We start from the raw sequence: 25,369 nt of genomic DNA, 5'->3' as shown, positions 1-25,369 counted from the left end.
AAGAACCACCCACCTGGAGGTGTTCTCTTGTGGACTGCCTTTCCTCTCCTCTTGCCCACGTACCCGATGAACAGCTGATCCTCCAGCCTGAAATCCTTTGTTCTATCAATAAAGAAGCTCAACGCCCTCTTTGGGTCCAGACGGTGCAGTCTTTCTTCCTCTTTGGAAGGATGAGGCGGAGGATAGAACGTGGACAAAGTAATTGTCTGAGCCAAATGGAAGGGTGAAACAACCTTCGGGAGGAAAGCAGCCTTGGTCCTCAACACCACCTTATCCCCATAAAAAGTTGTATAAGGGGGCTGTACCGATAAGGCCTGCAACTCACTCACTCTCCTTGCAGATGTTATAGCTACCAGGAAAACTGTTTTTATAACCAAATACCTTAAGGGGCAAGAATGCATAGGCTCAAAAGGGGACCCCATAAGGAAAGTCAGGACCAAGGACAAATCCCATTGCGGCATAACAAATGGTTTTGGAGGATATTTATTTAGAAGACCTTTCAAGAATCTGATAACAATAGGGGATTTAAATAACGATGGTTGGTCTGGAAGACAAATGAAGGCTGACAAGGCCGACAAATAACCCTTAATGGTAGCCACTGCACAACCTTTCTGCGCTAGAGAGAGAGCAAAAGACAAAACGTCCGATAGATGAGCATGTAAGGTATCAATCTGCCTCTCTCCACACCACGCAACAAATTTAGACCACCTATTAGCGTAGATAGATTTAGTGGAGTGTCGCCTGGCCGCTAATATAACATCCACTACATCAGGCGGGAGAGAGAAGGAACTCAGGTTGCCCCGTTCAATCTCCAGGCATGTAGGTGCAGACTCTGGAGGTTGGGGTGTAAAACATGCCCCTGCGACTGCGAGAGGAGGTCTGCCCTGAAAGGGAGACGGAGCGGAGGGCACATTGAGAGTTGGAGAAGGTCGGAGTACCACACCCTCCTTGGCCAATCCGGAGCTATTAAGATGACTAGCGCCCGGTCTTGGCGAATCTTCCTCAATACTCGAGGAATCAAGGGTATGGGAGGAAACGCGTAAAGCAACTGGCCGCACCAGGTTATTTGAAACGCGTCCCCTAACGCTCCCTGCATCGGATACTGGAGGCTGCAGAATAACGGACAATGCGCGTTCTCCCGAGTGGCAAACAGATCTATCCGAGGAAACCCCCACATCTGGAAGATTAAACAGACTTGATCTGGATGGAGACGCCACTCGTGGTCGGCCGAGAATTGGCGACTGAGACTGTCCGCACGTACATTCAAGACCCCGGCCAGATGATTTGCTACCAAGCAAATCTGATGGTCCTTTGCCCAAGACCATAGTCGAAGAGCTTCTCTGCAGAGAAGGTACGACCCTACTCCTCCCTGTTTGTTTATGTACCACATCATGGTAGTATTGTCCGTCAGGACCTGTACCGACTGACCACGAAGGGAAGGGAGGAAGGCCTTGAGAGCCAGACGTACAGCCCGTAACTCTAACAGATTGATATGAAACATCTGCTCCTCTGGAGACCAAAGGCCTTTGATCTCCAGATCCCCCAGATGAGCTCCCCACCCTAGAGTGGAAGCATCCGTTATGACCGTGGCCACTGGTGGCGACTGCGCGAACGGCTTTCCTTGTGAAAGATTGTTGCTCACAATCCACCACTTCAAGTCCACAGCAGCATCTCTGGAGATCTTGACAGCACCTTCTAGATCTCCTTTGTGTTGAGACCACTGCCTTCAGAGGCACCACTGAAGAGCCCTCATGTGCCAGCGAGCATGCGTGACCAACAGAATGCAGGAGGCAAACAGACCGAGCAGACGAAGGACCTTGAGGACTGGAACTACCGCTCCATTTCGAAACATTGGAACCAATTCCTGAATATCTTGAATCCGCTGAGGCGGAGGAAAGGCTCGACTCAATGTTGTATCCAGTACTGCCCCTATGAATAGGAGGCGCTGAGAGGGCTCAGGTGAGATTTGGGCTCGTTCACCGAAAAACCCAGGTCGAACAACAACTGAGTCGTTGACTGCAGATGATGCGACACAAGCTCCGGCGACTTGGCTTTGATCAACCAGTCGTCCAAGTAAGGGAATACTGCTATCCCCTTCCTTCTGAGCTCTGCCGCAACCACCGACATCACCTTCGTGAAGACTCGAGGTGCTGAAGTAAGACCAAACGGAAGGACCGCAAACTGATAGTGCTGCTATCCCACCATAAACCGGAGATACTTCCTGTGTGACTTGAGTATCGGGATATGAAAGTAAGCATCCTGCAAGTCGACAGACACCATCCAATCTTCCTTGTTCAACGCCCAAAGCACCTGAGCTAGGGTCAGCATCTTGAACTTTTCCTGTTTGAGGAACCAATTCAAGATCCTCAGGTCCAGGATTGGTCTCAACCGACCATCCTTCTTGGGAATCAGGAAATACCTTGAGTAACAACCTCGACCCCTTTCCTGCTCTGGGACCAACTCTACCGCGCCCTTTGAAAGGAGGACTTGTACCTCCTGTTCTAGCAACAGGAGGTGTTCTTCTGAACAATAAGATGGGCGGGGCGGGATGAGGGGCGGGAACTCCCGAAAGGGAAGGGTGTAGCCTTTTCCCACAATACTGAGAACCCAAGTGTCCGTTGTAATAGTCTTCCACTTGCGGAGAAAATGCTGTAATCTTCCCCCTACAGGAGAGGAGTGAGTGGGAAATGGTGGAAGCCTAAGGCTGCTTTCCCTGCTGCACCCCTCCAGAGGACGAGGAAGAGGCAGAGTGCTGCTGAGAGGCTCCTCTGGTGCGGGCCCTCCCTCTCCCTCTAAAAGATCTATAGGGATGGGAAGAGGCAGGTTGCTGGAATCTCCCCCGAAAGGAAGAGGAGGAAGAGCCACGCCCAAATCCCCGAAACCTCCTGAAAATCCTGGAAGAGGCAGAGGAAGAAGGAGCTTGGAGTCGTAGCGATTTGGCTGTGGCCCTGCTCTCCTTAAAACGTTCCAAGGCCGAATCTGCCTTGGCGCCAAACAGCTTGTCCCCATCAAAAGGGAGATCCAATAGGGTTGACTGCACATCTGCAGAAAACCCCGAATTACGGAGCCAGGCCTGTCTCCTTGCCACCACAGTCGTGCCCATTGCTCTGGCCACCGAGTCGGTCGTATCCAGCCCAGCCTGAATAATCTGGGTCGCAGCAGCCTGGGCATCTGAAACAACATCCAAAAGACCCTGGGGAAGCTCCGTAAATGATGAGGAAATGTCCTCCATAAGAGCATGAACATATCTCCCCAGGATACAAGTTGCGTTGGTGGCCTTCAACGCCAGACTGCAGGACGAAAAGATTTTCTTGGACTGCGCATCCAGTTTCTTTGAGTCTCTGTCCCCAGGCACCGTCGGGAAAGAACCAGGCGCTGATTTGGATGAACAGGAGGCCTGCACCACCAAGCTCTCCGGTGTAGGGTGCCTAGAAAGAAAGCCAGGGTCAGTTGGTGCAGCTCGATACCTCCTGGCTACGGCTCTATGAACCGCTGGGGAAGATACTGGTCTCTTCCACACCTCTAGCACCGGATCCAGCAAAGCATCATTAAAGGGCAATAGAGGCTCTGCCGCAGCTGAGGCCGGATGAAGCACCTCTGTCAGAAGGTTCTGTTTTGTCTCTGCCACCGGCAAAGGCAGGTCCAGAAAACTAGCTGCCTTCCGTACCACTGCGTGAAAGGAAGCAGCCTCCTCCGTGTATTCCCCTGGAGACGAAAGATCCCACTCAGGGGAAGTGTCCAGCCCACTGGCTGTATCTAGACCATGCAGTCCATCAACCGAGTCCTCTAGTTCTCCTTCTTCCAGGACTCGTTGGTACTCCTGCTCCTCTAATAAACGGAGAGCACGTCTCCTCGAATGAAGCCTCTGCTCGATACGCGGAGTCGACAATGCCTCCGCCGGAGCCGAAGATCGGCGCCGATCTTCAGAAGCCACCGACGCCGCGTCCGGTGCCACAGGTAACTTCGGCGCCGATGAAAGAGCACTCGGAGCGGATGGACCCACCGGAGTCACAGGACGAAATCCCGACGTCAACGGGATGGAAATCTCCGGGGCCAATCCCTCCGAAGCCACCGGAGCGGCCACCGGCGCCGACACCGGCGCCGAGCCCACGTTCCCAAAAGGGAGAAAGGGCATAAAGGGAGCCGGCCGTAGAGGCGCAGGATCACCCAATGAAAAGGCCAAAGGGCCAGCCGGAGCACCCCCTGGAGCCATCTGTTGGAAGATGGTATACATCGCATTTAGGAATGCGGTACTATCGGCTCCAGGGGTGGGAAAAGCCAGATACTGGGGTGCCTGTATCGAAGGCGACCCCGACGCTGGCCTCGACGTCTGCGACGCCGGGGACAACACCAGAGGCTGCACCACTTCAATCACCGACGCCTGTCCAGGTGAAGTCGGTGACGCCGGAGAGGGCAACGGCGTCGATGGATGCGGCGTGACTGTGGGACTGACCTCCCAAGTCCTCCGGCGCCGATCCGAAGACCTGGAACGAGTCTCCTTGCTCGAATGGCGCCGTGATTCTCTACGGCGCCGGGAGTCTCGATGACGCCGATGCCTTGGCGAAGAAGACTTCTTATGATGTTTTTCTTTCTTCGACTTCGCCATAAACAACTTCGCCTCACGTTCCTTGAGGGCCTTTGGATTCATGTGCTGACATAAATCGCAAGTCGAGACGTCGTGGTCGGAGCTTAAACACCAAAGACAGTCGGAGTGAGGATCCGTAACTGACATCTTGCCCCCACACTCACGACAAGGCTTAAAACCCGACTTTCTCTGCGACATTATTACTGCAGCGAAGGACTACGCAGCAAAAAATACACTGTAACCACGAAAGTAACAGTTGCTCCCTCGAAGATAACCGTTTCGAATGCACGGAAAAAAGGGAACTGACGTCGGCACGTCGTCGAGGACCTCTTATTGCCTGTATGACGTCAGACGGCGTCGCGTGGGCTAGAGTGACGTCCTCGTCGACGTGCAGAGACTAGGAAGAAGATTTCCGTCGAATGCTGGCGCCATGGGAGTATTCATTAGGTGAGGAATCCACAGGTAGTTGTATCCATCAGAAATGTTTGGATACTGTAGAGTTACCAGTAGTATTTCAGCTATTCTTTCTTTAAGAAGCACATATACCATTCTGGAAATTCATATGTATCCAAGGTGTAACTCATAGACATCTTGCTCCGCGAAACTCTGATTCTCATCCTAAAAGTGAGTACGTGTGTAACGTTAAATAACACAGTTATTGGCCGCTACCCTCGAGCTCTGTATTTTTCAAAATAACTTTCGTGGGGCTAAAGACCCCACTCTTCTATTTTTATAATAAATATCATACATTTGTCTTTCTATGACCCTTTCTATCAATCTTTTGTCAAAATAGGTAAACATCCCCTGCATACGTTCGAGTTTTCAGCAGGGCTTGCCCGTGTATTGGACCTCATTGACCGCTACTGCCAAGACCTTAATGATATCAGCGCAGACATATTTCTGGACAGTGGACAACCCGTACACCACCCTTAACAACTTATATACTTTGTGCAGGTCTAACCTGCTACATATGTGTCTAATTATTCTTGCGGTGTACACCTCGTATTGACACTTGTGAGCCTCTGTAGGAGGCTGGACTGGCTTGTAGTGAGTACCAAGGGGTACTTGCACCTTGCACCAGGCCCAGTTATCCCTTATTAGTGTATAGGGTGTCTAGCAGCTTAGGCTGATAGATAATGGTAGCTTAGCAGAGCAGCTTAGGCTGAACTAGGAGACGTGTGAAGCTACTACAGTACCACTTAGTGTCATATGCACAATATCATAAGAAAACACAATACACAGTTATACTAAAAATAAAGGTACTTTATTTTTATGACAATATGCCAAAGTATCTTAGAGTGTACCCTCAGTGAGGGGATAGGAAATATACACAAGATATATATACACAATAGCAAAAATATGCAGTATAGTCTTAGAAAACAGTGCAAACAATGTATAGTTACAATAGGATGCAATGGGGAAACATAGGGATAGGGGCAACACAAACCATATACTCCAAAAGTGGAATGCGAACCACGAATGGACCCCAAACCTATGTGACCTTGTAGAGGGTCGCTGGGACTATTAGGTAATAGTGAGAGTTAGAAAGATAACCCTCCCCAAGACCCTGAAAAGTGAGTGCAAAGTGCACTAAAGTTCCCCTAAGGACAAAATAGTCGTGTTAGAGGGAAAATGCAAGGAAAACACAAATCAGCAATGCAACAACGATGGATTCCTGACTGAGGGTACCTGTGGAACAAGGGGACCAAGTCCAAAAGTCACAAGCAACTCGGAGATGGGCAGATGCCCAAGAAATGCCAGCGGTTGGTGCAAAGAAGCTCTTACTAGGCTGAAGAACTGTGAATACTGCAGGAACGACAAGGGCTAGAGACTTCCCCTTTGGAGGATGGATCCCACACGCCTTGGAGAGTCGTGCAGAAGTGTTTTCCCGCCGGATGGACGCCAACAAGCCTTGCTACACGCAAATCGTGCGTTTGGCGTTTTTGGACGCTGCTGGGGCCCAGGAGGGACCAGGAGGTCGCAAATTGGATCTGCAGAGAGAGGGGACGTCGAGCAAGATAAAGAGCCCTCACTGAAGCAGGTAGCACCCAGAGAAGTGCCAGAAACAGGCACTACAAGGATGCGTGAAACGGTGCTCGCCGAAGTTGCACAAAGGAGTCCCACGTCGCCGGAGACCAACTTAGAAAGTCGTGCAATGCAGGTTAGAGTGCCGTGGACCCAGGCTTGGCTGTGCACGAAGGATTTCCGCCGGAAGTGCACAGGGGCCGGAGAAGCTTGCAAAGTCGCGGTTCCCAGCAATGCAGCCCAGCGAGGTGAGGCAAGGACTTACCTCCACCAAACTTGGGCTGAAGAGTCACTGGACTGTGGGGGTCACTTGGACGGTGTCGCTGGATTCGAGGGACCTCGCTCGTCGTGCTGAGAGGAGACCCAAGGGACCGGTAATGCAGCTTTTTGGTGCCTGCGGTTGCAGGGGGAAGATTCCGTCGACCCACGGGAGATTTCTTCGGAGCTTCTGGCGCAGAGAGGAGGCAGACTACCCCCACAGCATGCACAAGCAGGAAAACAGTCGAGAAGGCGGCAGGATCAGCGTTACAGAGTTGCAGTAGTCGTCTTTGCTACTATGATGCAGGTTTGCAGGCTTCCAGCGCGGTCAGCGGTCGATTCCTTATCAGAAGGTGAAGAGAGAGATGCAGAGGAACTCGGCTGAGCTCATGCATTCGTTATCTAAAGTTTCCCCAGAGACAGAGACCCTAAATAGCCAGAAAAGAGGGTTTGGCTACCTAGGAGAGAGGAAAGGCTACTAACACCTGAAGGAGCCTATCAGCAGGAGTCTCTGACGTCACCTGGTGGCACTGGCCACTCAGAGCAGTCCAGTGTGCCAGCAGCACCTCTGTTTCCAAGATGGCAGAGGTCTGGAGCACACTGGAGGAGCTCTGGACACCTCCCAGGGGAGGTGCAGGTCAGGGGAGTGGTCACTCCCCTTTCCTTTGTCCAGTTTCGCGCCAGAGCAGGGGCTAAGGGGTCCCTGAACCGGTGTAGACTGGCTTATGCAGAATTGGGCACATCTGTGCCCAACAAAGCATTTCCAGAGGCTGGGGGAGGCTACTCCTCCCCTGCCTTCACACCATTTTCCAAAGGGAGAGGGTGTCACACCCTCTCTCAGAGGAAGTTCTTTGTTCTGCCATCCTGGGCCCGGCCTGGCTGGACCCCAGGAGGGCAGCTGCCTGTCTGAGGGGTTGGCAGCAGCTGCAGTGAAACCCCAGGAAGGGCAGTCTGGCAGTGCCAGGGTCTTTGCTACAGACCACTGGGATCATGGAATTGTACCAACAATGCCAGGATGGCATAGAGGGGGCAATTCCATGATCATAGACATGTTACATGGCCATATTCGGAGTTACCATGGTGAAGCTACATATAGGTAGTGACCTATATGTAGTGCACGCGTGTAATGGTGTCCCCGCACTCACAAAGTTCAGTGAATTGGCTCTGAACAATGTGGGGGCACCTTGGCTAGTGCCAGGGTGCCCTCACACTAAGTAACTTTGCACCTAACCTTTACCAGGTAAAGGTTAGACATATAGGTGACTTATAAGTTACTTAAGTGCAGTGTAAAATGGCTGTGAAATAACGTGGACGTTATTTCACTCAGGCTGCAGTGGCAGGCCTGTGTAAGAATTGTCAGAGCTCCCTATGGGTGGCAAAAGAAATGCTGCAGCCCATAGGGATCTCCTGGAACCCCAATACCCTGGGTACCTCAGTACCATATACTAGGGAATTATAAGGGTGTTCCAGTAAGCCAATGTAAATTGGTAAAAATGGTCACTAGCCTGTCAGTGACAATTTGAAAGTAATGAGAGAGCATAACCACTGAGGTTCTGGTTAGCAGAGCCTTAGTGAGACAGTTAGGCACCACACAGGGAACATATACATGCACATCTATGAGCACTGGGGCCCTGTGTGACAGGGTCCCAGTGACACATACATATAGGCCACAAACCTATGAGCACTGGGGTCCTGACCAGCAGGATCCCAGTGACACATAACAACCATACTGAAAACATAGTGTTTTCACTATGAGCACTGAGGCCTGGCTATCAGGATCCCAGTGAGACAGTGAAAACAGTGACAAACACCCTGACATACACTCACAAACAGGCCAAAAGTGGGGGTAACAAGGCTAGAAAGAGGCTACCTTCTCACAGCCTCCTGCTTTGGTTCGTTAATTTTATGCCCATAACAGAGGTTAACATAGTCACGTTTAACACCTGTGCTCACAACGGTCGTCGCAAAACCCTTAACAGTCCATATGGCGTCATAGGGTATGCCCGGAGTTTCCTTTTCAAAATCTGTGCCATTGTAGGTGCAAACACTTTTCTTCCGTGGCTCTTTGTTCTGGCTTGGAATACTTTCAGACTGTCTAGAAAAGCATATGCAGTAAATATTTACATTGTTAACCTTTGGCGCAGACCCCTCTAGCACATCTCTTTTGCGGTTGTTTTCTACGGTTCAAACAGAAAGAAAAAAGACATACTATTAGTTAAAAGTATGATATCAGCGTATACAAGATAATTGTCTATAGAGTTTTTTTTTTTTTTACTAACCTCAGCAATTTCGCTACACTCAGCGGCTGCTCTAAAATCTTGCAAGTCGCATAGGTCCATTGGTGTATAAACGGTGTCGGAGTGTACACTTGCCGGCTGTACGACGGCTGCCTCAGGATCAGGGTCCTCCTGAAAGCCCATATCTTCATAGACCGGAAAATTCAGTGATGCTATACCTTCTTCATCATCTTCAGTGTCGATGAAGTTGATGCCATCATTTAATTTCTCTTTCGTGGCTTTGCTACATCTGCTGTCAACCTTAATAGGGGATATCATTTTCTGCAAATCCTTGAGTCTGAGCTTTTCAAGCCGATGGCAAAGTTTCTCTTGAAATCCGGTAACGTCGGAATCCCCATCTTTAGGGGCAGCCGGCTGTGCATTCTCATCCAACACCAAAGGTATTAGAGTCCTATAGTATCTCTTGATAGTGCTCTGGGCCCCTGGTGAGGCGGCATTTCTGGTGAGAGGATTGTATCTCTTCATAATGCCCTGACAACCTATTTCAGCTAAGGCTCACGGTTTGGCACATGGCTCTAAATGGTTCCTTATACGTATTCAATGGTTAAAAAAAAAAAAGGCATGCTCCTCCACAACACATAGCGGTCACATGCTCTCCTTGATGGCTCTGATACGTTAAGGGGCTACACGGAACGCTAACCATGTTGCATGACCCTTGCAACATTTGCCCAGCCCCTCTTTTTGGATTAGCCAACAGTGTAGAGGTTTGGCCTTACATTTTCAATGCTCCACCCTGTAAGAAGGCACCTAAGCAGCCACTTGGTCCTGAATGTCTTACATGTCTAGACTTGTACTCTTAGGTGCAGAAACAGGGTGTACCTCAATAGGGCCCCCATTTTACACAACCCCATGGACATAGACACAGGGGCTAGGACCCTGGTACATGACTAACAAGTGACCCCATGATGTCACAAACCACATGACACCCCCCTACACCTATGTCAGTTCCGGGGAGGGCTCTCAGGGGCACCAGAAGTCCCAGTAATGGATGTGACGTCATTTCCGAGGGTGCGGGACAACTGTCACTTTCTAGTTTGATGGAGAAAGGTATCTCGGTATTCTACTTATTTTGGTTGCACCTAAAAAGTGGGAAGAACGAGTTACTTACCTTCGGTAACGACTTTTCTGGTGGATACATTAGCTACCTGTGGATTCCTCACCTAATGAATACTCCCATGGCGCCAGCATTCGACGGAAATCTTCTTCCTAGTCTCTGCACGTCGACGAGGACGTCATTCCAGCCACGCGACGCCGTCTGACGTCATACAGGCAATAAGAGGTCCTTGACGACGTGCCGACGTCAGTACCAACATTTTTTACGTGCATGAGAACAACAATCCAATGCAATGAAAGAGCAAGGTAACATCCCATAACATTGTAAAACACACAACATTGCAATGAATAGCTGTAAATTTAATATAACTCTCTCTTTTTTTTTTTTTTTTTTTTTTTTAAACCAACAAATATATGCAAATCATGTATATACACAAAGATATATACATATATACATATATATATATATATACAGATAAATATACACAAATATCCATATATACAACATCTATTGCAACCTTGAAGACCAAGAGGAGCGCACTCAAGTATTACTTGGTAAGACCAGAAAGGCAACGGGGAGGCGGGTGGGACCGTGAGGAATCCACAGGTAGCTAATGTATCCACCAGAAAAGTCGTTACCGAAGGTAAGTAACTCGTTCTTCTGATGGATACAACTACCTGTGGATTCCTCACCTAATGAATAGAGTCCCAAAGCAGTACCACGCCCGGTGGCGGGTGCCTAAATGGTCAAACCAAGAAATCCTGCAGCACTGACCGTGCAAAATGGCCGTCCCTTCTAACCTCAGAATCCAAACAGTAATGTTTCGCAAAAGTGTGAAGGGACGACCAAGTTGCGGCCTTGCAGATGTCGACCACAGGAACACCTCTGGACAAGGCCGAAGTGGCCGACTTAGCTCTGGTGGAATGAGCTCTAATGCCCTCAGGAGGATCCTTCTTTGCCAAAGAGTAACAGATTTTAATGCAAAGAACAACCCACCTGGATAGTGTTCTCTTGTGGACTGCCTTTCCTCTCCTCTTGCCCACGTATCCAATGAACAGCTGATCCTCCAGCCTGAAATCCTTTGTTCTATCAATAAAAAAACTCAACGCCCTCTTTGGGTCCAGCCGGTGCAGTCTTTCTTCCTCTTTGGAAGGATGAGGCGGAGGATAGAACGTGGACAAAGTAATTGTCTGAGCCAAATGGAAAGGTGAAACAACCTTCGGGAGGAAAGCAGCCTTGGTCCTCAACACCACCTTATCTCCATAAAAAGTTGTATAAGGGGGCTTTACTGACATGGCCTGCAACTCACTCACTCTCCTTGCAGATGTTATAGCTACCAGGAAGACTGTTTTCATAACCAGATACCTTAAGGGGCAAGAATGCATAGGTTCAAAAGGGGCCCCCATAAGGAAAGACAGGACCAGGGACAAATCCCATTGCGGCATAACGAATGGTTTTGGAGGATATTTATTTAGAAGACCTTTCAAGAACCTGATAACAATAGGGGATTTAAATAACGATGGTTGGTCTGGAAGACATATGAAGGCTGACAAGGCCGATAAATAACCCTTAATGGTAGCCACTGCACAGCCTTTCTGCGCTAGAAACAGAGCAAAAGACAAAACGTCCGATAGATGAGCTTGCAAAGGATTAATCTGCCTCTCTCCACACCACGTCACAAATTTAGACCACCTATTAGCGTAGATAGATTTAGTGGAGTGCCGCCTGGCGGCTAATATAACATCCACTACATCAGGCGGGAGAGAAAAGGAACTCAGGTTGCCCCGTTCAATCTCCAGGCATGTAGGTGCAGACTCTGGAGGTTGGGGTGTAAAACCTGCCCCTGCGACTGCGAGAGGAGGTCTGCCCTGAGAGGGAGACGGAGCGGAGGGCACATTGAGAGTTGGAGAAGGTCGGAGTACCACACCCTCCTTGGCCAATCCGGAGCTATTAAGATGACGTGGGCCCGGTCTTGGCGAATCTTCCTCAATACTCGAGGAATCAAGGGTATGGGAGGAAACGCGTAAAACAACTGGCCGCACCAGGTTATTTGAAACGCGTCCCCCAACGCTCCCTGCATCGGATACTGGAGGCTGCAGAATAACGGACAATGCGCGTTCTCCAGAGTGGCAAACAGATCTACCCGAGGAAACCCCCAACTTTGGAAGATTAAACGGACTTGATCTGGATGGAGACGCCACTCGTGGTCTGCCAAGAATTGGCGACTGAGACTGTCCGCACGTACATTCAAGACCCCGGCCAGATGATTTGCTACCAAACAAATCTGATGGTCCTCTGCCCAGGACCATAGTCGAAGAGCTTCTCTGCAGAGAAGGTACGACCCTACTCCTCCCTGTTTGTTTATGTACCACATCGTGGTAGTATTGTCCGTTAGGACCTGTACTGACTGACCACGAAGGGAAGGGAGGAAGGCCTTGAGAGCCAGACGTACAGCCCGTAACTCTAACAGATTGATATGAAACATCTGTTCCTCTGGAGACCAAAGGCCTTTGATCTCCAGATCCCCCAGATGAGCTCCCCACCCTAGAGTGGAAGCATCCGTTATGACCGTGGCTACTGGTGGCGACTGCGCGAACGGCTTTCCTTGTGAAAGATTGTTGCCCGCAATCCACCACCTCAATTCCACAGCAGCATCTCTGGAGATCTTGACAGCACCTTCTAGATCCCCTTTGTGTTGAGACCACTGCCTTCGGAGGCACCACTGAAGAGCCCTCATGTGCCAGCGAGCATGCGTGACCAACAGAATGCAGGAGGCAAACAGACCGAGCAGACGAAGGACCTTGAGGACTGGAACTACCGCTCCATTTCGAAACATTGGAACCAATTCCTGAATATCTTGGATCCGCTGAGGCGGAGGAAAGGCTCGACCCAATGTCGTATCCAGTACTGCCCCTATGAACAGGAGGCGCTGAGAGGGCTCGTTCACCGAAAAACCCAGGTCAAACAACAGCTGGGTTGTTGACTGCAGATGATGCGACACAAGCTCCGGAGACTTGGCTTTGATCAACCAGTCGTCCAAGTAAGGGAATACTGCTATCCCCTTCCTTCTGAGCTCTGCCGCAACCACTGACATCACCTTCGTGAAGACTCGAGGAGCTGAAGTAAGACCAAACGGGAGGACCGCAAACTGATAGTATTGCGACCCTACCACAAACCGGAGATACTTCCTGTGCGACTTGAGTATCGGGATGTGAAAGTAAGCATCCTGCAAGTCGACAGACACCATCCAATCTTCCTTGTTCAACGCCAAAAGCACCTGAGCTAGGGACAGCATCTTGAACTTTTCCTGTTTGAGGAACCAATTCAAGATCCTCAGGTCCAGGATTGGTCTCAACCGACCATCCTTCTTGGGAATCAGGAAATACCTTGAGTAACAACCTTGACCCCTTTCCTGCTCTGGGACCAACTCCACCGCGCCCTTTGAAAGGAGGACTTGAACCTCCTGTTCTAGCAACAGGAGGTGTTCTTCTGAACAATAAGATGGGCGGGGCGGGATGAGGGGCGGGAACTCCCGAAAGGGAAGGGTGTAGCCTTTTCCCACAATACTGAGAACCCAAGTGTCCATTGTAACAGTCTTCCATTTGCGGAGAAAATGCTGTAATCTTCCCCCTACAGGAGAGGAGTGAGTGGGAAATGGTGGAAGCCTAAGGCTGCTTCCCCTGCTGCACCCCTCCAGAGGATGAGGAAGAGGCAGAGTGCTGCTGAGAGGCTCCTCTGGTGCGGGCCCTACCTCTCCCTCTAAAAGATCTATAGGGATGGGAAGAAGCAGGTTGCTGGTATCTCCCCCGAAAGGAAGAGGAGGAAGAGCCACGCCCAAATCCACGAAACCTCCTGAAAAATCTGGAAGAGGCAGAGGAAGAAGGAGCTTGGAGCCCTAATGATTTAGCTGTGGCCCTGCTCTCCTTAAAACGTTCCAAGGCCGAATCTGCCTTGGCCCCAAACAGCTTGTCCCCATCAAAAGGGAGATCCAATAAGGTTGACTGCACATCCGCAGAAAACCCCGAGTTACGGAGCCAGGCCTGCCTCCTTGCCACCACAGTTGTGCCCATCGCTCTGGCCACCGAGTCGGTTGTGTTTAGCCCAGTCTGAATAATGTGGGTCGCGGCAGCCTGGGCATCTGAAACAACATCCAAAAGACCCTGGGGAAGCTCCGTAAATGATGAGGAAATGTCATCCATAAGAGCATGAATATATCTCCCCAGTATACAAGTTGCATTGGTGGCCTTCAACGCCAGACTGCAGGACGAAAAAATCTTCTTGGACTGCGCATCCAGTTTCTTCGAGTCCCTGTCTCCAGGCACCGTCGGGAACGAACCAGGCGCTGATTTGGATGAACAGGAGGCCTGCACCACCAAGCTCTCCGGTGTAGGGTGCCTAGAAAGAAAGCCAGGGTCAGTTGGTGCAGCTCGATACCTCCTGGCTACGGCTCTGTGAACCACTGGGGAAGATACTGGTCTCTTCCACACCTCTAGCACCGGATCCAGCAAAGCGTCATTAAACGGCAAGAGTGGTTCCGCCGCAGCTGAGGCCGGATGTAGCACCTCTGTCAAAATGTTCTGTTTTTCCTCTACCACCGGCAAAGGCAGGTCCAGAAAACTAGCCGCCTTCCGTACCACTGCGTGAAAGGAAGCAGCCTCCTCCGTGTATTCCCCTGGAGACGAAAGATCCCACTCAGGGGAAGTGTCCAGCCCACTGGCCGTCTCTAGACCATGCAGTCCATCATCCGAGTCCTCTAGTTCTCCTTCTTCCAGGACTCTTTGGTACTCCTGCTCCTCTAATAAACGGAGAGCACGTCTCCTCGAATGAAGCCTCTGCTCGATATGCGGAGTCGACAATGCCTCCGCCGAATTCGAAGATCGGCGCCGATCTTCAGAAGCCACCGACGCCACGTCCGGCGCCACAGGTAACTTCGGCGCCGATGAAAGAGCACTCGGAGCGGATGGACCCACCGGAGTCACAGGACGAAATCCCGACGTCGACGGGATGGAAATCTCCGGGGCCAATCCCTCTGAAGCCACCGCAGCAGCCACCGGCGCCGAGCCCACGTTCCCAAAAGGGAGAAAGGGCATAAAGGGTGCCGGCCGTAGAGGCGCAGGATCACCCAAAGAAAAGGCCAAAGGGCCAGCTGGAGCACCCCCTGGAGCCATCTGTTGGAAGACGGTATACATCGCATTTAGGAATGCGGTACTATCGGCTCCAGGGGTGGGGAAAGCCGGATACTGGGGTGCCTGTCTCGAAGGCGACCCCGACGCCGGCCTCAACGTCTGAGACGCCGGAGACAACACTTGAGGCTGCACCACTTCAATCACCGACGCCTGTCCAGGTGAAGTCGGCGACGCCGGAGAAGGCAACGGCGTCGATGGATGCGGCGTGACCGTGGGACTGACCTCCCAAGCCCTCCGGCGCCGATCCGATCCGAAGACCTAGAACGAGTCTCCTTGCTTGAATGGCGCCGTGATTCTTTACGGCGCCGGGAGTCTCGATGACGCCGATGCCTTGGTGAAGAAGGCTTCTTGTGATGTTTTTCTTTTTTCGACTTCGCCATAAACAACTTCGCCTCACGTTCCTTGAGGGCCTTTGGATTCATGTGCTGGCATGAATCGCAAGTCGCGACGTCGTGGTCGGAGCTCAAACACCAAAGGCAGTCGGAGTGAGGGTCCGTAACTGACATCTTGCCCCCACACTCACGACAAGGCTTAAAACCCGACTTTCTCTGCGACATTCTTACTGTAGCGAAGGACTACGCAGCAAAAATACACTGTAACCACGAAAGTAACAGTTGCTCCCTCGAAGATAACCGTTTCGAATGCACGGAAAAAAGGGAACTGACGTCGGCACGTCGTCGAGGACCTCTTATTGCCTGTATGACGTCAGACGGCGTCGCGTGGCTGGAATGACGTCCTCGTCGACGTGCAGAGACTAAGAAGAAGATTTCCGTCGAATGCTGGCGCCATGGGAGTATTCATTAGGTGAGGAATCCACAGGTAGTTGTATCCATCAGAAAAACACAGTTTCTGAAAGCTGTGTAATAAAGGATCGGCTGGGCTTGGTAGATCCCTGTGGAAATTATTCAAGAATAATCGCACACTTAGCTATGTATGGCAATCACACTTTAAGGAGACAGAATAGTTGGGGGTAGAGTGCTGAGACTTTAATATTGAGTATTCAATATTGAGAAAATTAGTATTCGAAAGACTTAGGCCCTCATTACGACCCTGGTGGTTGGCGGAGAAGTGGCGGTCTTACCACCAACAGACTGGCGGTAAAAAAAAATGGAATTATGACCATGGTGCCATGGTCATCTGGCACTTCTCCAATCCGACCGCCAGGGCGGAGACCACCGCTGGGCTGGAGACTTGGGTCTACAGCCCGGCAGCTGCCACAAGACCGCCGGCAGAATCACGACCCGGCTGACCGCCATGGATTTCATGGGGTTGGGAACCACCATGAAATCCATGGCGGTAAGCACTATCAGTGCCAGGGAATTCCTTCCCTGCCACTGATAGGGGTCTCCCCCACCCCCCACCACGCTTCCTCCCCCCACACCCGCCTGCCACCTCCCAAAGGTGGCAGGACCCCCCTCCCCACCCCTACCCCAATATCGCAACCCAGACACACACTGTACACGCATGCATACACCACCAACACACATACCCGCACACATATCACCAAACATGCCAACAGCCACACACACAGTCATACACGCACACCCACATACAGACATACACGCACACATCCATTCAGACATACAGACAGACACGCACACATTTCCAAACACAACACACACCCGCATGCATGCACTCACTCACACACCCCCTCTACATCCTCACACGGACACCTCCATTCACGCACACAACACCCCCCCACCACCCTCCCCTAACGGACGATCAACTTACCTGGTCTGTTGATCCTCCGGGAGGGGACGGGATCCATGGGGGCTGCTCCGCTGTCAGCACCCCATCAACAGAACACCGCCACGCCAAATCACGGAACGTGATTCGGTGGGTGGTGTTCTGTTGACAGGGAGGTGGAGGTGGAGCAACCTCCACATCCCCGCTGACCGCCAGTATGGCTGCTGGAGGCTCTCCATCCGGAAAAGGACGGAGGGCTGCCAGCAGTCATAATTCGCCGTGCGGAAAACCACCTGCACTGGCGGTCTTCAGCACGGCGGTCCCTCGGCGGTCTTGCAAAAAGACCACCGAGGTTGTAATGACCACCTTAATATTTAGGAAATCAAGAATCCAGCCTTCTGCTTCTTTTACTAAATAATGAGAAGATGCACAAGACACTGTGAAATGATTTGTGAAACTGATTGCAACCTGTCCGTTCCTATGCTACCTATGAAATCACATAGTACAGCACACAGGCAGTAAAGGGTTGCTTAGTTTTCAGACATAAGGTCTCACTGGGGGTGAAATTCAGATCTAAAGAAGCAGTAGGATACCTCCTAGCAGTAACGTTCTCTGTCGTATATAAAACCATGGATGGCTTGAACATTACTGAGAGCAAATCACATTGTAAGTATAAAAGTTGGTAGTCTAATGTAAGAATAGCTGGTCTTGCATGTGATCGTTATATGATTGGCAATTGTAGTTGGGATAAGATTTCATGCTGGATGGAGAGGCTGCTTTGAGGAGAAAATATGGTGTCTATTTCAGAGGTTGCCCACATCGATATCAGTTTCTGACATAATAATTACAATGTGCAGAGGGAGAAAGTAGAATTAACACATACAGTCACATGATGTGCATAGGAGTGATAGACTTAAATGGTTGCAAACCAGCTCTACTCATAGCCCTTTGTATGCTGTCTCAGCACCCAAAGGTCATGATGAGGCTTTCAGTTACAGTGATTCCATTATAAGCTTTCTACATACAGTGTGTGCCAAAAGAAGGCACACAGGACTAGGCGGTCAATGAAAAAGTCACGCTACAACAAAAGAAAGGAAAACAAATTCCACCTTTAACAATTAAGAAGAAAGGCAGCAATGCCATGGTGTTTGCACATCCAACCTGCTGTCAATCAGTGAGGCAAATGTAATGGTGAGAAGAAGTCTGCAATAAGACTGGTGCTTAACCGGTAGGACATCCTGCCACCTAGGGTGAGCAAGTCAGGGCACAAAGCTCGGTCTGGTCCGGTACATCAGTGGATAAATACCCCACTCCTCATACATACATTGTCCTGGCGTTCTTCACTGTTTGGCTTATCATGGCCCCAGTACACTGACCTTTAGGACACCAGAAGTTGGTCTTGAAACATTACTTAGATTCTTCTTGTATACCATCCATACGATTGGATGAACTGGATCTACGTGCAGTGCCAAGCTATACGATATACTGTTTACAGCGCTATTGTACAGCCTTGAAAATGTCATTGTGACGAAACACGTGTTGGCTGCCTATTCTCATTGGAATGTGATGTATAAAGTGTGAACAATAAAATACAACTACTCAAAACTAAGGAGAGACAGCAGTTCTTTACATGCGGATTGGACTTCATTTGTCTGCCCTGGTTTTATATCCACAAATTCCACCTTTGTTTTGGAGGTCTTATTTTCAGCAGTTAATATCTGTGCTTCAATATCAGCCATCGTTAAGGTTTTTAAAAAAAAGTCATGGCCACAACACCTGTGTTACATGATGCTAGCTATCAAGTGGTTCTGTTTCTCATCAACACTGCAGCCAGTGTGGCTGCTGCTAGGAAGGCTTGGAGGTGCAGGGAGCAGAGCGGGGATGGGGGGGCAAACTGATATATGCACTTAAGAGTGCACCTACTACTTCCCCTGCTGACACAAAGGATGCTGGCCCACCACACCCTTGACTCAGCAGACTGGCAGTGGCTAAGCAAAAAAATAAAATGATAATAAAATACTTTTATTATCATTTTATTAGGGTTGAGTGTGCAAAGCGCTCTGTCCCTGGTGTAATGTCTCTGTGGGCTTTTAACCACGCCCATGTCACACCCATCAGTTTGGTTGGTTTGTGGGCTTGCCTTTTAAAATTCACTTGATTTAATTAGTGAAAGGCATGCATACGTCATGCCTTTTCCTGTGTTTAGCCCGCCCTTCGAGCACACTGGCCAACTACTGAAAACATACAAGGCTCCATGTTTTCGGTATGGTTTCTTGACTACTTTTTCTCTTTATTTTGTAGGCTGTGGGATCTCGCTGGGCAGTAGTCGAGTGCTGTGCATGACATCGACCCTGTTACTGGATATTTGCACTTTTGACAGTTACATGGATAATTGAACTTTTGCCGATACGTTTCACTGCGAGCAAACTTCTGCTTCCTTTTGTGTGTCTGCTTTGCACTCATGGTGGCCATCGGCTCGTTTATGTGAACATTTTCTACTTTTCATTTTCAGTTTATGTGGCAAGAAAAGTCTGGTTAGGAGTTTACAACACAAATAGCTTTAACTCAAGTAAACGTGAGACCCACTGCATTGCAAATGCTTGTTTTTCTGCTTCTTTCTGCTGCCCTTCAGCAGGGGGCGACGCTCCTCTGCCATAACGGATTGGTTGCCCCTGACTGCAACAGGCCATCTGTGGCAATGGCTGGAGCAATAACAAAAATTGCAGTGGTACAGTAAGTAATAAATGCAAAATACTATTTTCAATTGTGTGGCATATATTAAGCGTTTCTGTAGACGACAACAAAACGATTTGATGTTTTGAAGATACGTCAGTGCCTTTATCTTGTAAGCTCAAACACACCTTTTTCAAGACAATTTACCTCAGATTTTTCAAACTGATTAGGGTCCACTTGAAAATCTAGCTATTCCTCCGAAGCAATAGCATAATGTAAAGGAAATTCATTCATCTGCTGAGCAGTATTTTGTTAAACCCAGAAACTAGGAATTAATCATCTAGATGGCTTTAAACCATGCACAAGGAACTAAAACATTTCATTGAAACACTTGCTATTAATTATAGTTCTTTCAAGATACAGCAAAACCTAATTTGATTGCTAACAATTAGAAAGGCTAATTGATTCTTAAAATTTAGCTAGGCCTATAAATATTCCTGCTTGCATAAAAGGGAGCTGTGAAAGACTATACACATTATCAGTGAATACTACCCGTGTTATATTCTCTCCCAAGCAGCTTACCTTGATTGTGTTGTCCCTTAGGCCGCTGACTATCTTCTGTTCGTCATACTGTAAGCAATAAACTCCTTTGCTGGTTTCACTCCGACAGTGAATGCGCTGTAAGCTGTGCCTTCCACACCGCCAGTTAGCTTCTATTGTCTGCAAACAGGAGGAAGAGAATAAATAAGTTAATACCGGCCATCAGTGCAGCAGGAATTTTTTAAAGAATCTTAGGGATCCTACAATAAACATTACTTGTGAATCTTTCCTTCTCTTTTTTGCATTGCACATGCAGAGTTTTTGAACTTGGTAGTAATGAACATTATTTTAAAAGAGCATTGGAGGTGGCCAATGGGGGGGAACGGGGAGGGGAAGAAGATACAGAACAAAGACAATTACATAAGAAACAGGAACGGGAGAACAGCTGGGCGGAAGAAACAGGGATTCAGAAGAAACAGGGATGGGAGGGAGGGAGGGCGGAAGAAACAGGGATGGGGAAGAAACAGGGATGGAAGGGTGGGTAAAAGAAACAGGGATGGGAGGGTGGGTGGTCGGAAGAAACAGGGATGGGAGGGAGGGTGGTCGGAAGAAACAGGGATGGAAGGGACGGTGGACGGATGAAACAGGGATGGGAGGGACGGTGGGCGGATGAAACAGGGATGGGAGGGAGGGTGGGAGGAAGAAACAAGGATGGGAGGGAGGGTGAGGGAAGAAACAGGAACAGGAGGGCCAGTGAGGGAAGAAACAGGGACGGAAGTGCGGGTGGGAGAAGAAACAGGGGCGAGTGGGGGTGGAGGAAGAAACAGGAACAGGAGAACAGGTGATAGGAAAAACCAGGGACGGGAGGGCAAGTGGGAGGAAAAAACAGGTACGGGGAAAAAACAGGGATGGGAGGGTGGGTGGGGTAAGAAACAGGGATGGGAGGGCGGGTGGGGGAGCAGAAAGAGGGGGGTATGGGGGAGAGCAGGAATGAGGGCGGGTGGTTGGTCGGGGGAGAGCATAAAGAGGGGGGTGGGTGGGTCGGGGGGAGAGCAGAAAGAGGGGGGTGGGTGGGTCGGGGGGAGAGCAGAAAGAGGGGGGTGGGTGGGTCGGGGAGAGCAGAAAGAGGGGGGTGGGTGGGTGGGTCGGGGGAGAGCAGAAAGAGGAGGGGTGGGTGGGGGAGAGCAGAAAGAGGAGTAGAGAGCAGAAAAAGGAGGGGCGGGTGGGTGGGGGAGAGCAGGGAGGGGTGGGTGGGTGGGGGGAGAGCAAAAAGAGGAGGGGTGGGTGGGTGGGGGGAGAGCAGAAAGAGGAGGGGTGGGTGGGTGGGTGGGGAGAGCAGAAAGAGGAGGGGTGGGTGGGTGGGGAGAGCAGAAAGAGGAGGGGTGGGTGGGTGGGGGTTAGAGCAGAAAGAGGAGGGGTGGGTGGGTGGGGGGGAGAGCAGAAAGAGGAGGGGTGGGTGGGTAGGGGGGAGAGCAGAAAGAGGAGGGGTGGGTGGCTAGGGGGAGCAGAAAGAGGAGGGGTGGGTGGCTAGGGGGAGCAGAAAGAGGAGGGGTGGCTGGGTGGAGGGGAGCAGAAAGAGGAGGGGTGGGTGGGTGGGAGGGGAGCAGAAAGAGGAGGGGTGGGTGGGTGGGAGGGGAGCAGAAAGAGGAGGGGTGGGTGGGTGGGAGGGGAGCAGAAAGAGGAGGGGTGGGTGGGTGGGAGGGGAGCAGAAAGAGGAGGGGTGGGTGGGTGGGGGGGAGCAGAAAGAGGAGGGGTGGGTGGGTGGGGGGGAGCAGAAAGAGGAGGGGTGGGTGGGTGGGGGGGAGCAGAAAGAGGAGGGGTGGGTGGGTGGGAGCAGAAAGAGGAGGGGTGGGTGGGTGGGGGGGGAGCAGAAAGAGGAGGGGTGGGTGGGTGGGGGGGGAGCAGAAAGAGGAGGGGTGGGTGGGTGGGGGGGGAGCAGAAAGAGGAGGGGTGGGTGGGGGGGGAGCAGAAAGAGGAGGGGTGGGTGGGTGGGGGGGGAGCAGAAAGAGGAGGGGTGGGTGGGTGGGGGGGGAGCAGAAAGAGGAGGGGTGGGTGGGTGGGGGGGGAGCAGAAAGAGGAGGGGTGGGTGGGTGGGGGGGGAGCAGAAAGAGGAGGGGTGGGTGGGGGGGGAGCAGAAAGAAGAGGGGTGGGTGGGGGGGGGGGGAGCAGAAAGAGGAGGGGTGGGAGCAGAAAGAGGAGGGGTGGGTGGGGGGGGAGCAGAAAGAGGAGGGGTGGGTGGGGGGGGAGCAGAAAGAGGAGGGGTGGGTGGGTGGGGGGGAGCAGAAAGAGGAGGGGTGGGTGGGGGGGAGCAGAAAGAGGAGGGGTGGGTGGGTGGGGGGGAGCAGAAAGAGGAGGGGTGGGTGGGTGGGGGGGAGCAGAAAGAGGAGGGGTGGGTGGGTGGGGGGGAGCAGAAAGAGGAGGGGTTGAGCAGAAAGAGGAGGGGTGGGTGGGTGAGGGGTTGAGCAGAAAGAGGAGGGGTGGGTGGGGGGGAGCAGAAAGAGGAGGGGTGGGTGGGGGGGGAGCAGAAAGAGGAGGGGTGGGTGAGTGGGGGGGAACAGAAAGAGGAGGGGTGGGTGGGTGGGGGGGAGCAGAAAGAGGAGGGGTGGGTGGGTGGTGGGGGAGCAGAAAGAGGAGGGGTGGGTGGGTGGGGGGGGAGCAGAAAGAGGAGGGGTGGGTGGGTGGGGGTTGAGCAGAAAGAGGAGGGGTGGGTGGGTGGGGGGGGAGCAGAAAGAGGAGGGGTGGGTGGGGGGGGAGCAGAAAGAGGAGGGGTGGGTGGGTGGGGGGGAGCAGAAAGAGGAGGGGTGGGTGGGTGGGGGGGGAGCAGAAAGAGGAGGGGTGGGTGGGTGGGGGGGGAGCAGAAAGAGGAGGGGTGGGTGGGTGGGGGGGGAGCAGAAAGAGGAGGGGTGGGTGGGTGGGGGGGGAGCAGAAAGAGGAGGGGTGGGTGGGTGGGGGGGAGCAGAAAGAGGAGGGGTGGGTGGGTGGGGGGGAGCAGAAAGAGGAGGGGTGGGTGGGTGGGGGGGAGCAGAAAGAGGAGGGGTGGGTGGGTGGGGGGGAGCAGAAAGAGGAGGGGTGGGTGGGTGGGGGGGGGGGAGCAGAAAGAGGAGGGGTGGGTGGGTGGGGGGGAGCAGAAAGAGGAGGGGTGGGTGGGTGGGGGGAGCAGAAAGAGGAGGGGTGGGTGGGTGGGGGGGAGCAGAAAGAGGAGGGGTGGGTGGGTGGGGGGGAGCAGAAAGAGGAGGGGTGGGTGGGTGGGGGGGAGCAGAAAGAGGAGGGGTGGGTAGCAGAAAGAGGAGGGGTGGGTGGGTGCGGGGGGAGCAGAAAGAGGAGGGGTGGGAGCAGAAGGAGGAGGGGTGGGTGGGGGGGGAGCAGAAAGAGGAGGGGTGGGTGGGGGGAGCAGAAAGAGGAGGGGTGGGTGGGGGGGAGCAGAAAGAGGAGGGGTGGGTGGGTGGGGGGGAGCAGAAAGAGGAGGGGCGGGTGGGTGGGGGGGAGCAGAAAGAGGAGGGGCGGGTGGGTGGGGGGGAGCAGAAAGAGGAGGGGCGGGTGGGTGGGGGGGAGCAGAAAGAGGAGGGGTGGGTGGGGGGGGAGCAGAAAGAGGAGGGGTGGGTGGGGGGGGAGCAGAAAGAGGAGGGGTGGGTGGGTGGGGGGGAGCAGAAAGAGGAGGGGTGGGTGGGTGGGGGGGGAGCAGAAAGAGGAGGGGTGGGTGGGTGGGGGGGAGCAGAAAGAGGAGGGGTGGGTGGGTGGGAGCAGAAAGAGGAGGGGTGGGTGGGTGGGAGCAGAAAGAGGAGGGGTGGGTGGGGGGGAGCAGAAAGAGGAGGGGTGGGTGGGTGGGGGGGAGCAGAAAGAGGAGGGGTGGGTGGGTGGGGGGGAGCAGAAAGAGGAGGGGTGGGTGGGGAGCAGAAAGAAGAGGGGTGGGTGGGTGGGGGGGAGCAGAAAGAGGAGGGGTGGGTGGGGGGGGAGCAGAAAGAGGAGGGGTGGGTGGGTGGGGGGGAGCAGAAAGAGGAGGGGTGGGTGGGGGGGGGGAGCAGAAAGAGGAGGGGTGGGTGGGTGGGGGGGAGCAGAAAGAGGAGGGGTGGGTGGGTGGGGGGGAGCAGAAAGAGGAGGGGTGGGTGGGGGTGGGGAGCAGAAAGAAGAGGGGTGGGAGGGTGGGGGGGAGCAGAAAGAAGAGGGGTGGGAGGGTGGGGGGGAGCAGAAAGAAGAGGGGTGGGTGGGGGGGGAGCAGAAAGAGGAGGGGTGGGTGGGGGGGAGCAGAAAGAGGAGGGGTGGGTGGGTGGGGAGCAGAAAGAGGAGGGGTGGGTGGGTGGGGAGCAGAAAGAGGAGGGGTGGGTGGGTGGGGAGCAGAAAGAGGAGGGGTGGGTGGGTGGGGGGGAAGCAGAAAGAGGAGGGGTGGGTGGGTGGGGGGGAAGCAGAAAGAGGGTGGGTGGGGGGGAAGCAGAAAGAGGATGGGTGGGTGGGTGGGGGGGAAGCAGAAAGAGGATGGGTGGGTGGGTGGGGGGAAGCAGAAAGAGGATGGGTGGGTGGGTGGGGGGAAGCAGAAAGAGGAGGGGTGGGTGGGTGGGGGGAAGCAGAAAGAGGAGGGGTGGGTGGGTGGGGAGAAGCAGAAAGAGGAGGGGTGGGTGGGTGGGGGAGAAGCAGAAAGAGGAGGGGTGGGTGGGTGGGGGAGAAGCAGAAAGAGGAGGGGTGGGTGGGTGGGGGAGAAGCAGAAAGAGGAGGGGTGGGTGGGGGGGGAGAAGCAGAAAGAGGAGGGGTGGGTGGGGGGGGGAGAAGCAGAAAGAGGAGGGGTGAGTGGGTGGGGGAGAAGCAGAAAGAGGAGGGGTGAGTGGGTGGGGGAGAAGCAGAAAGAGGAGGGGTGGGTGGGAGGGGGGAAGCAGAAAGAGGAGGGGTGGGTGGGAGGGGGGAAGCAGAAAGAGGAGGGGTGGGTGGGTGGGGGGGAAGCAGAAAGAGGAGGGGTGGGTGGGTGGGGGGGAAGCAGAAAGAGGAGGAGTTAAGCAGAAAGAGGAGGGGTGGGTGGGTGGGGGGGAAGCAGAAAGAGGAGGGGTGGGGGGGTGGGGGGGAGCAGAAAGAGGAGGGG

At 52.7% G+C, this 25,369-nt stretch overlaps 1 protein-coding gene across 2 annotated transcripts in view; it reads right to left on the bottom strand.

Moving 5' to 3' along the window:
• BTRC (beta-transducin repeat containing E3 ubiquitin protein ligase) overlaps nt 1–25,369 on the bottom strand; it is a 1,279,452-nt gene that overhangs the window by 362,487 nt on the left and 891,596 nt on the right. For both annotated transcript variants that reach the window (XM_069239553.1, XM_069239552.1), the window contains one exon: nt 20,347–20,484. In XM_069239553.1, the coding sequence (XP_069095654.1) occupies nt 20,347–20,484 (138 nt within the window). The remainder of the gene's footprint in view (nt 1–20,346; nt 20,485–25,369) is intronic.

The sequence above is a fragment of the Pleurodeles waltl genome, chromosome 6 (genome assembly GCF_031143425.1).
Source record: "Pleurodeles waltl isolate 20211129_DDA chromosome 6, aPleWal1.hap1.20221129, whole genome shotgun sequence".
Classification (NCBI taxonomy): domain Eukaryota; kingdom Metazoa; phylum Chordata; class Amphibia; order Caudata; family Salamandridae; genus Pleurodeles; species Pleurodeles waltl.
Note: the sequence above shows the minus strand (reverse complement) of the source record. Positions and strands in the feature narration are given on the sequence as shown.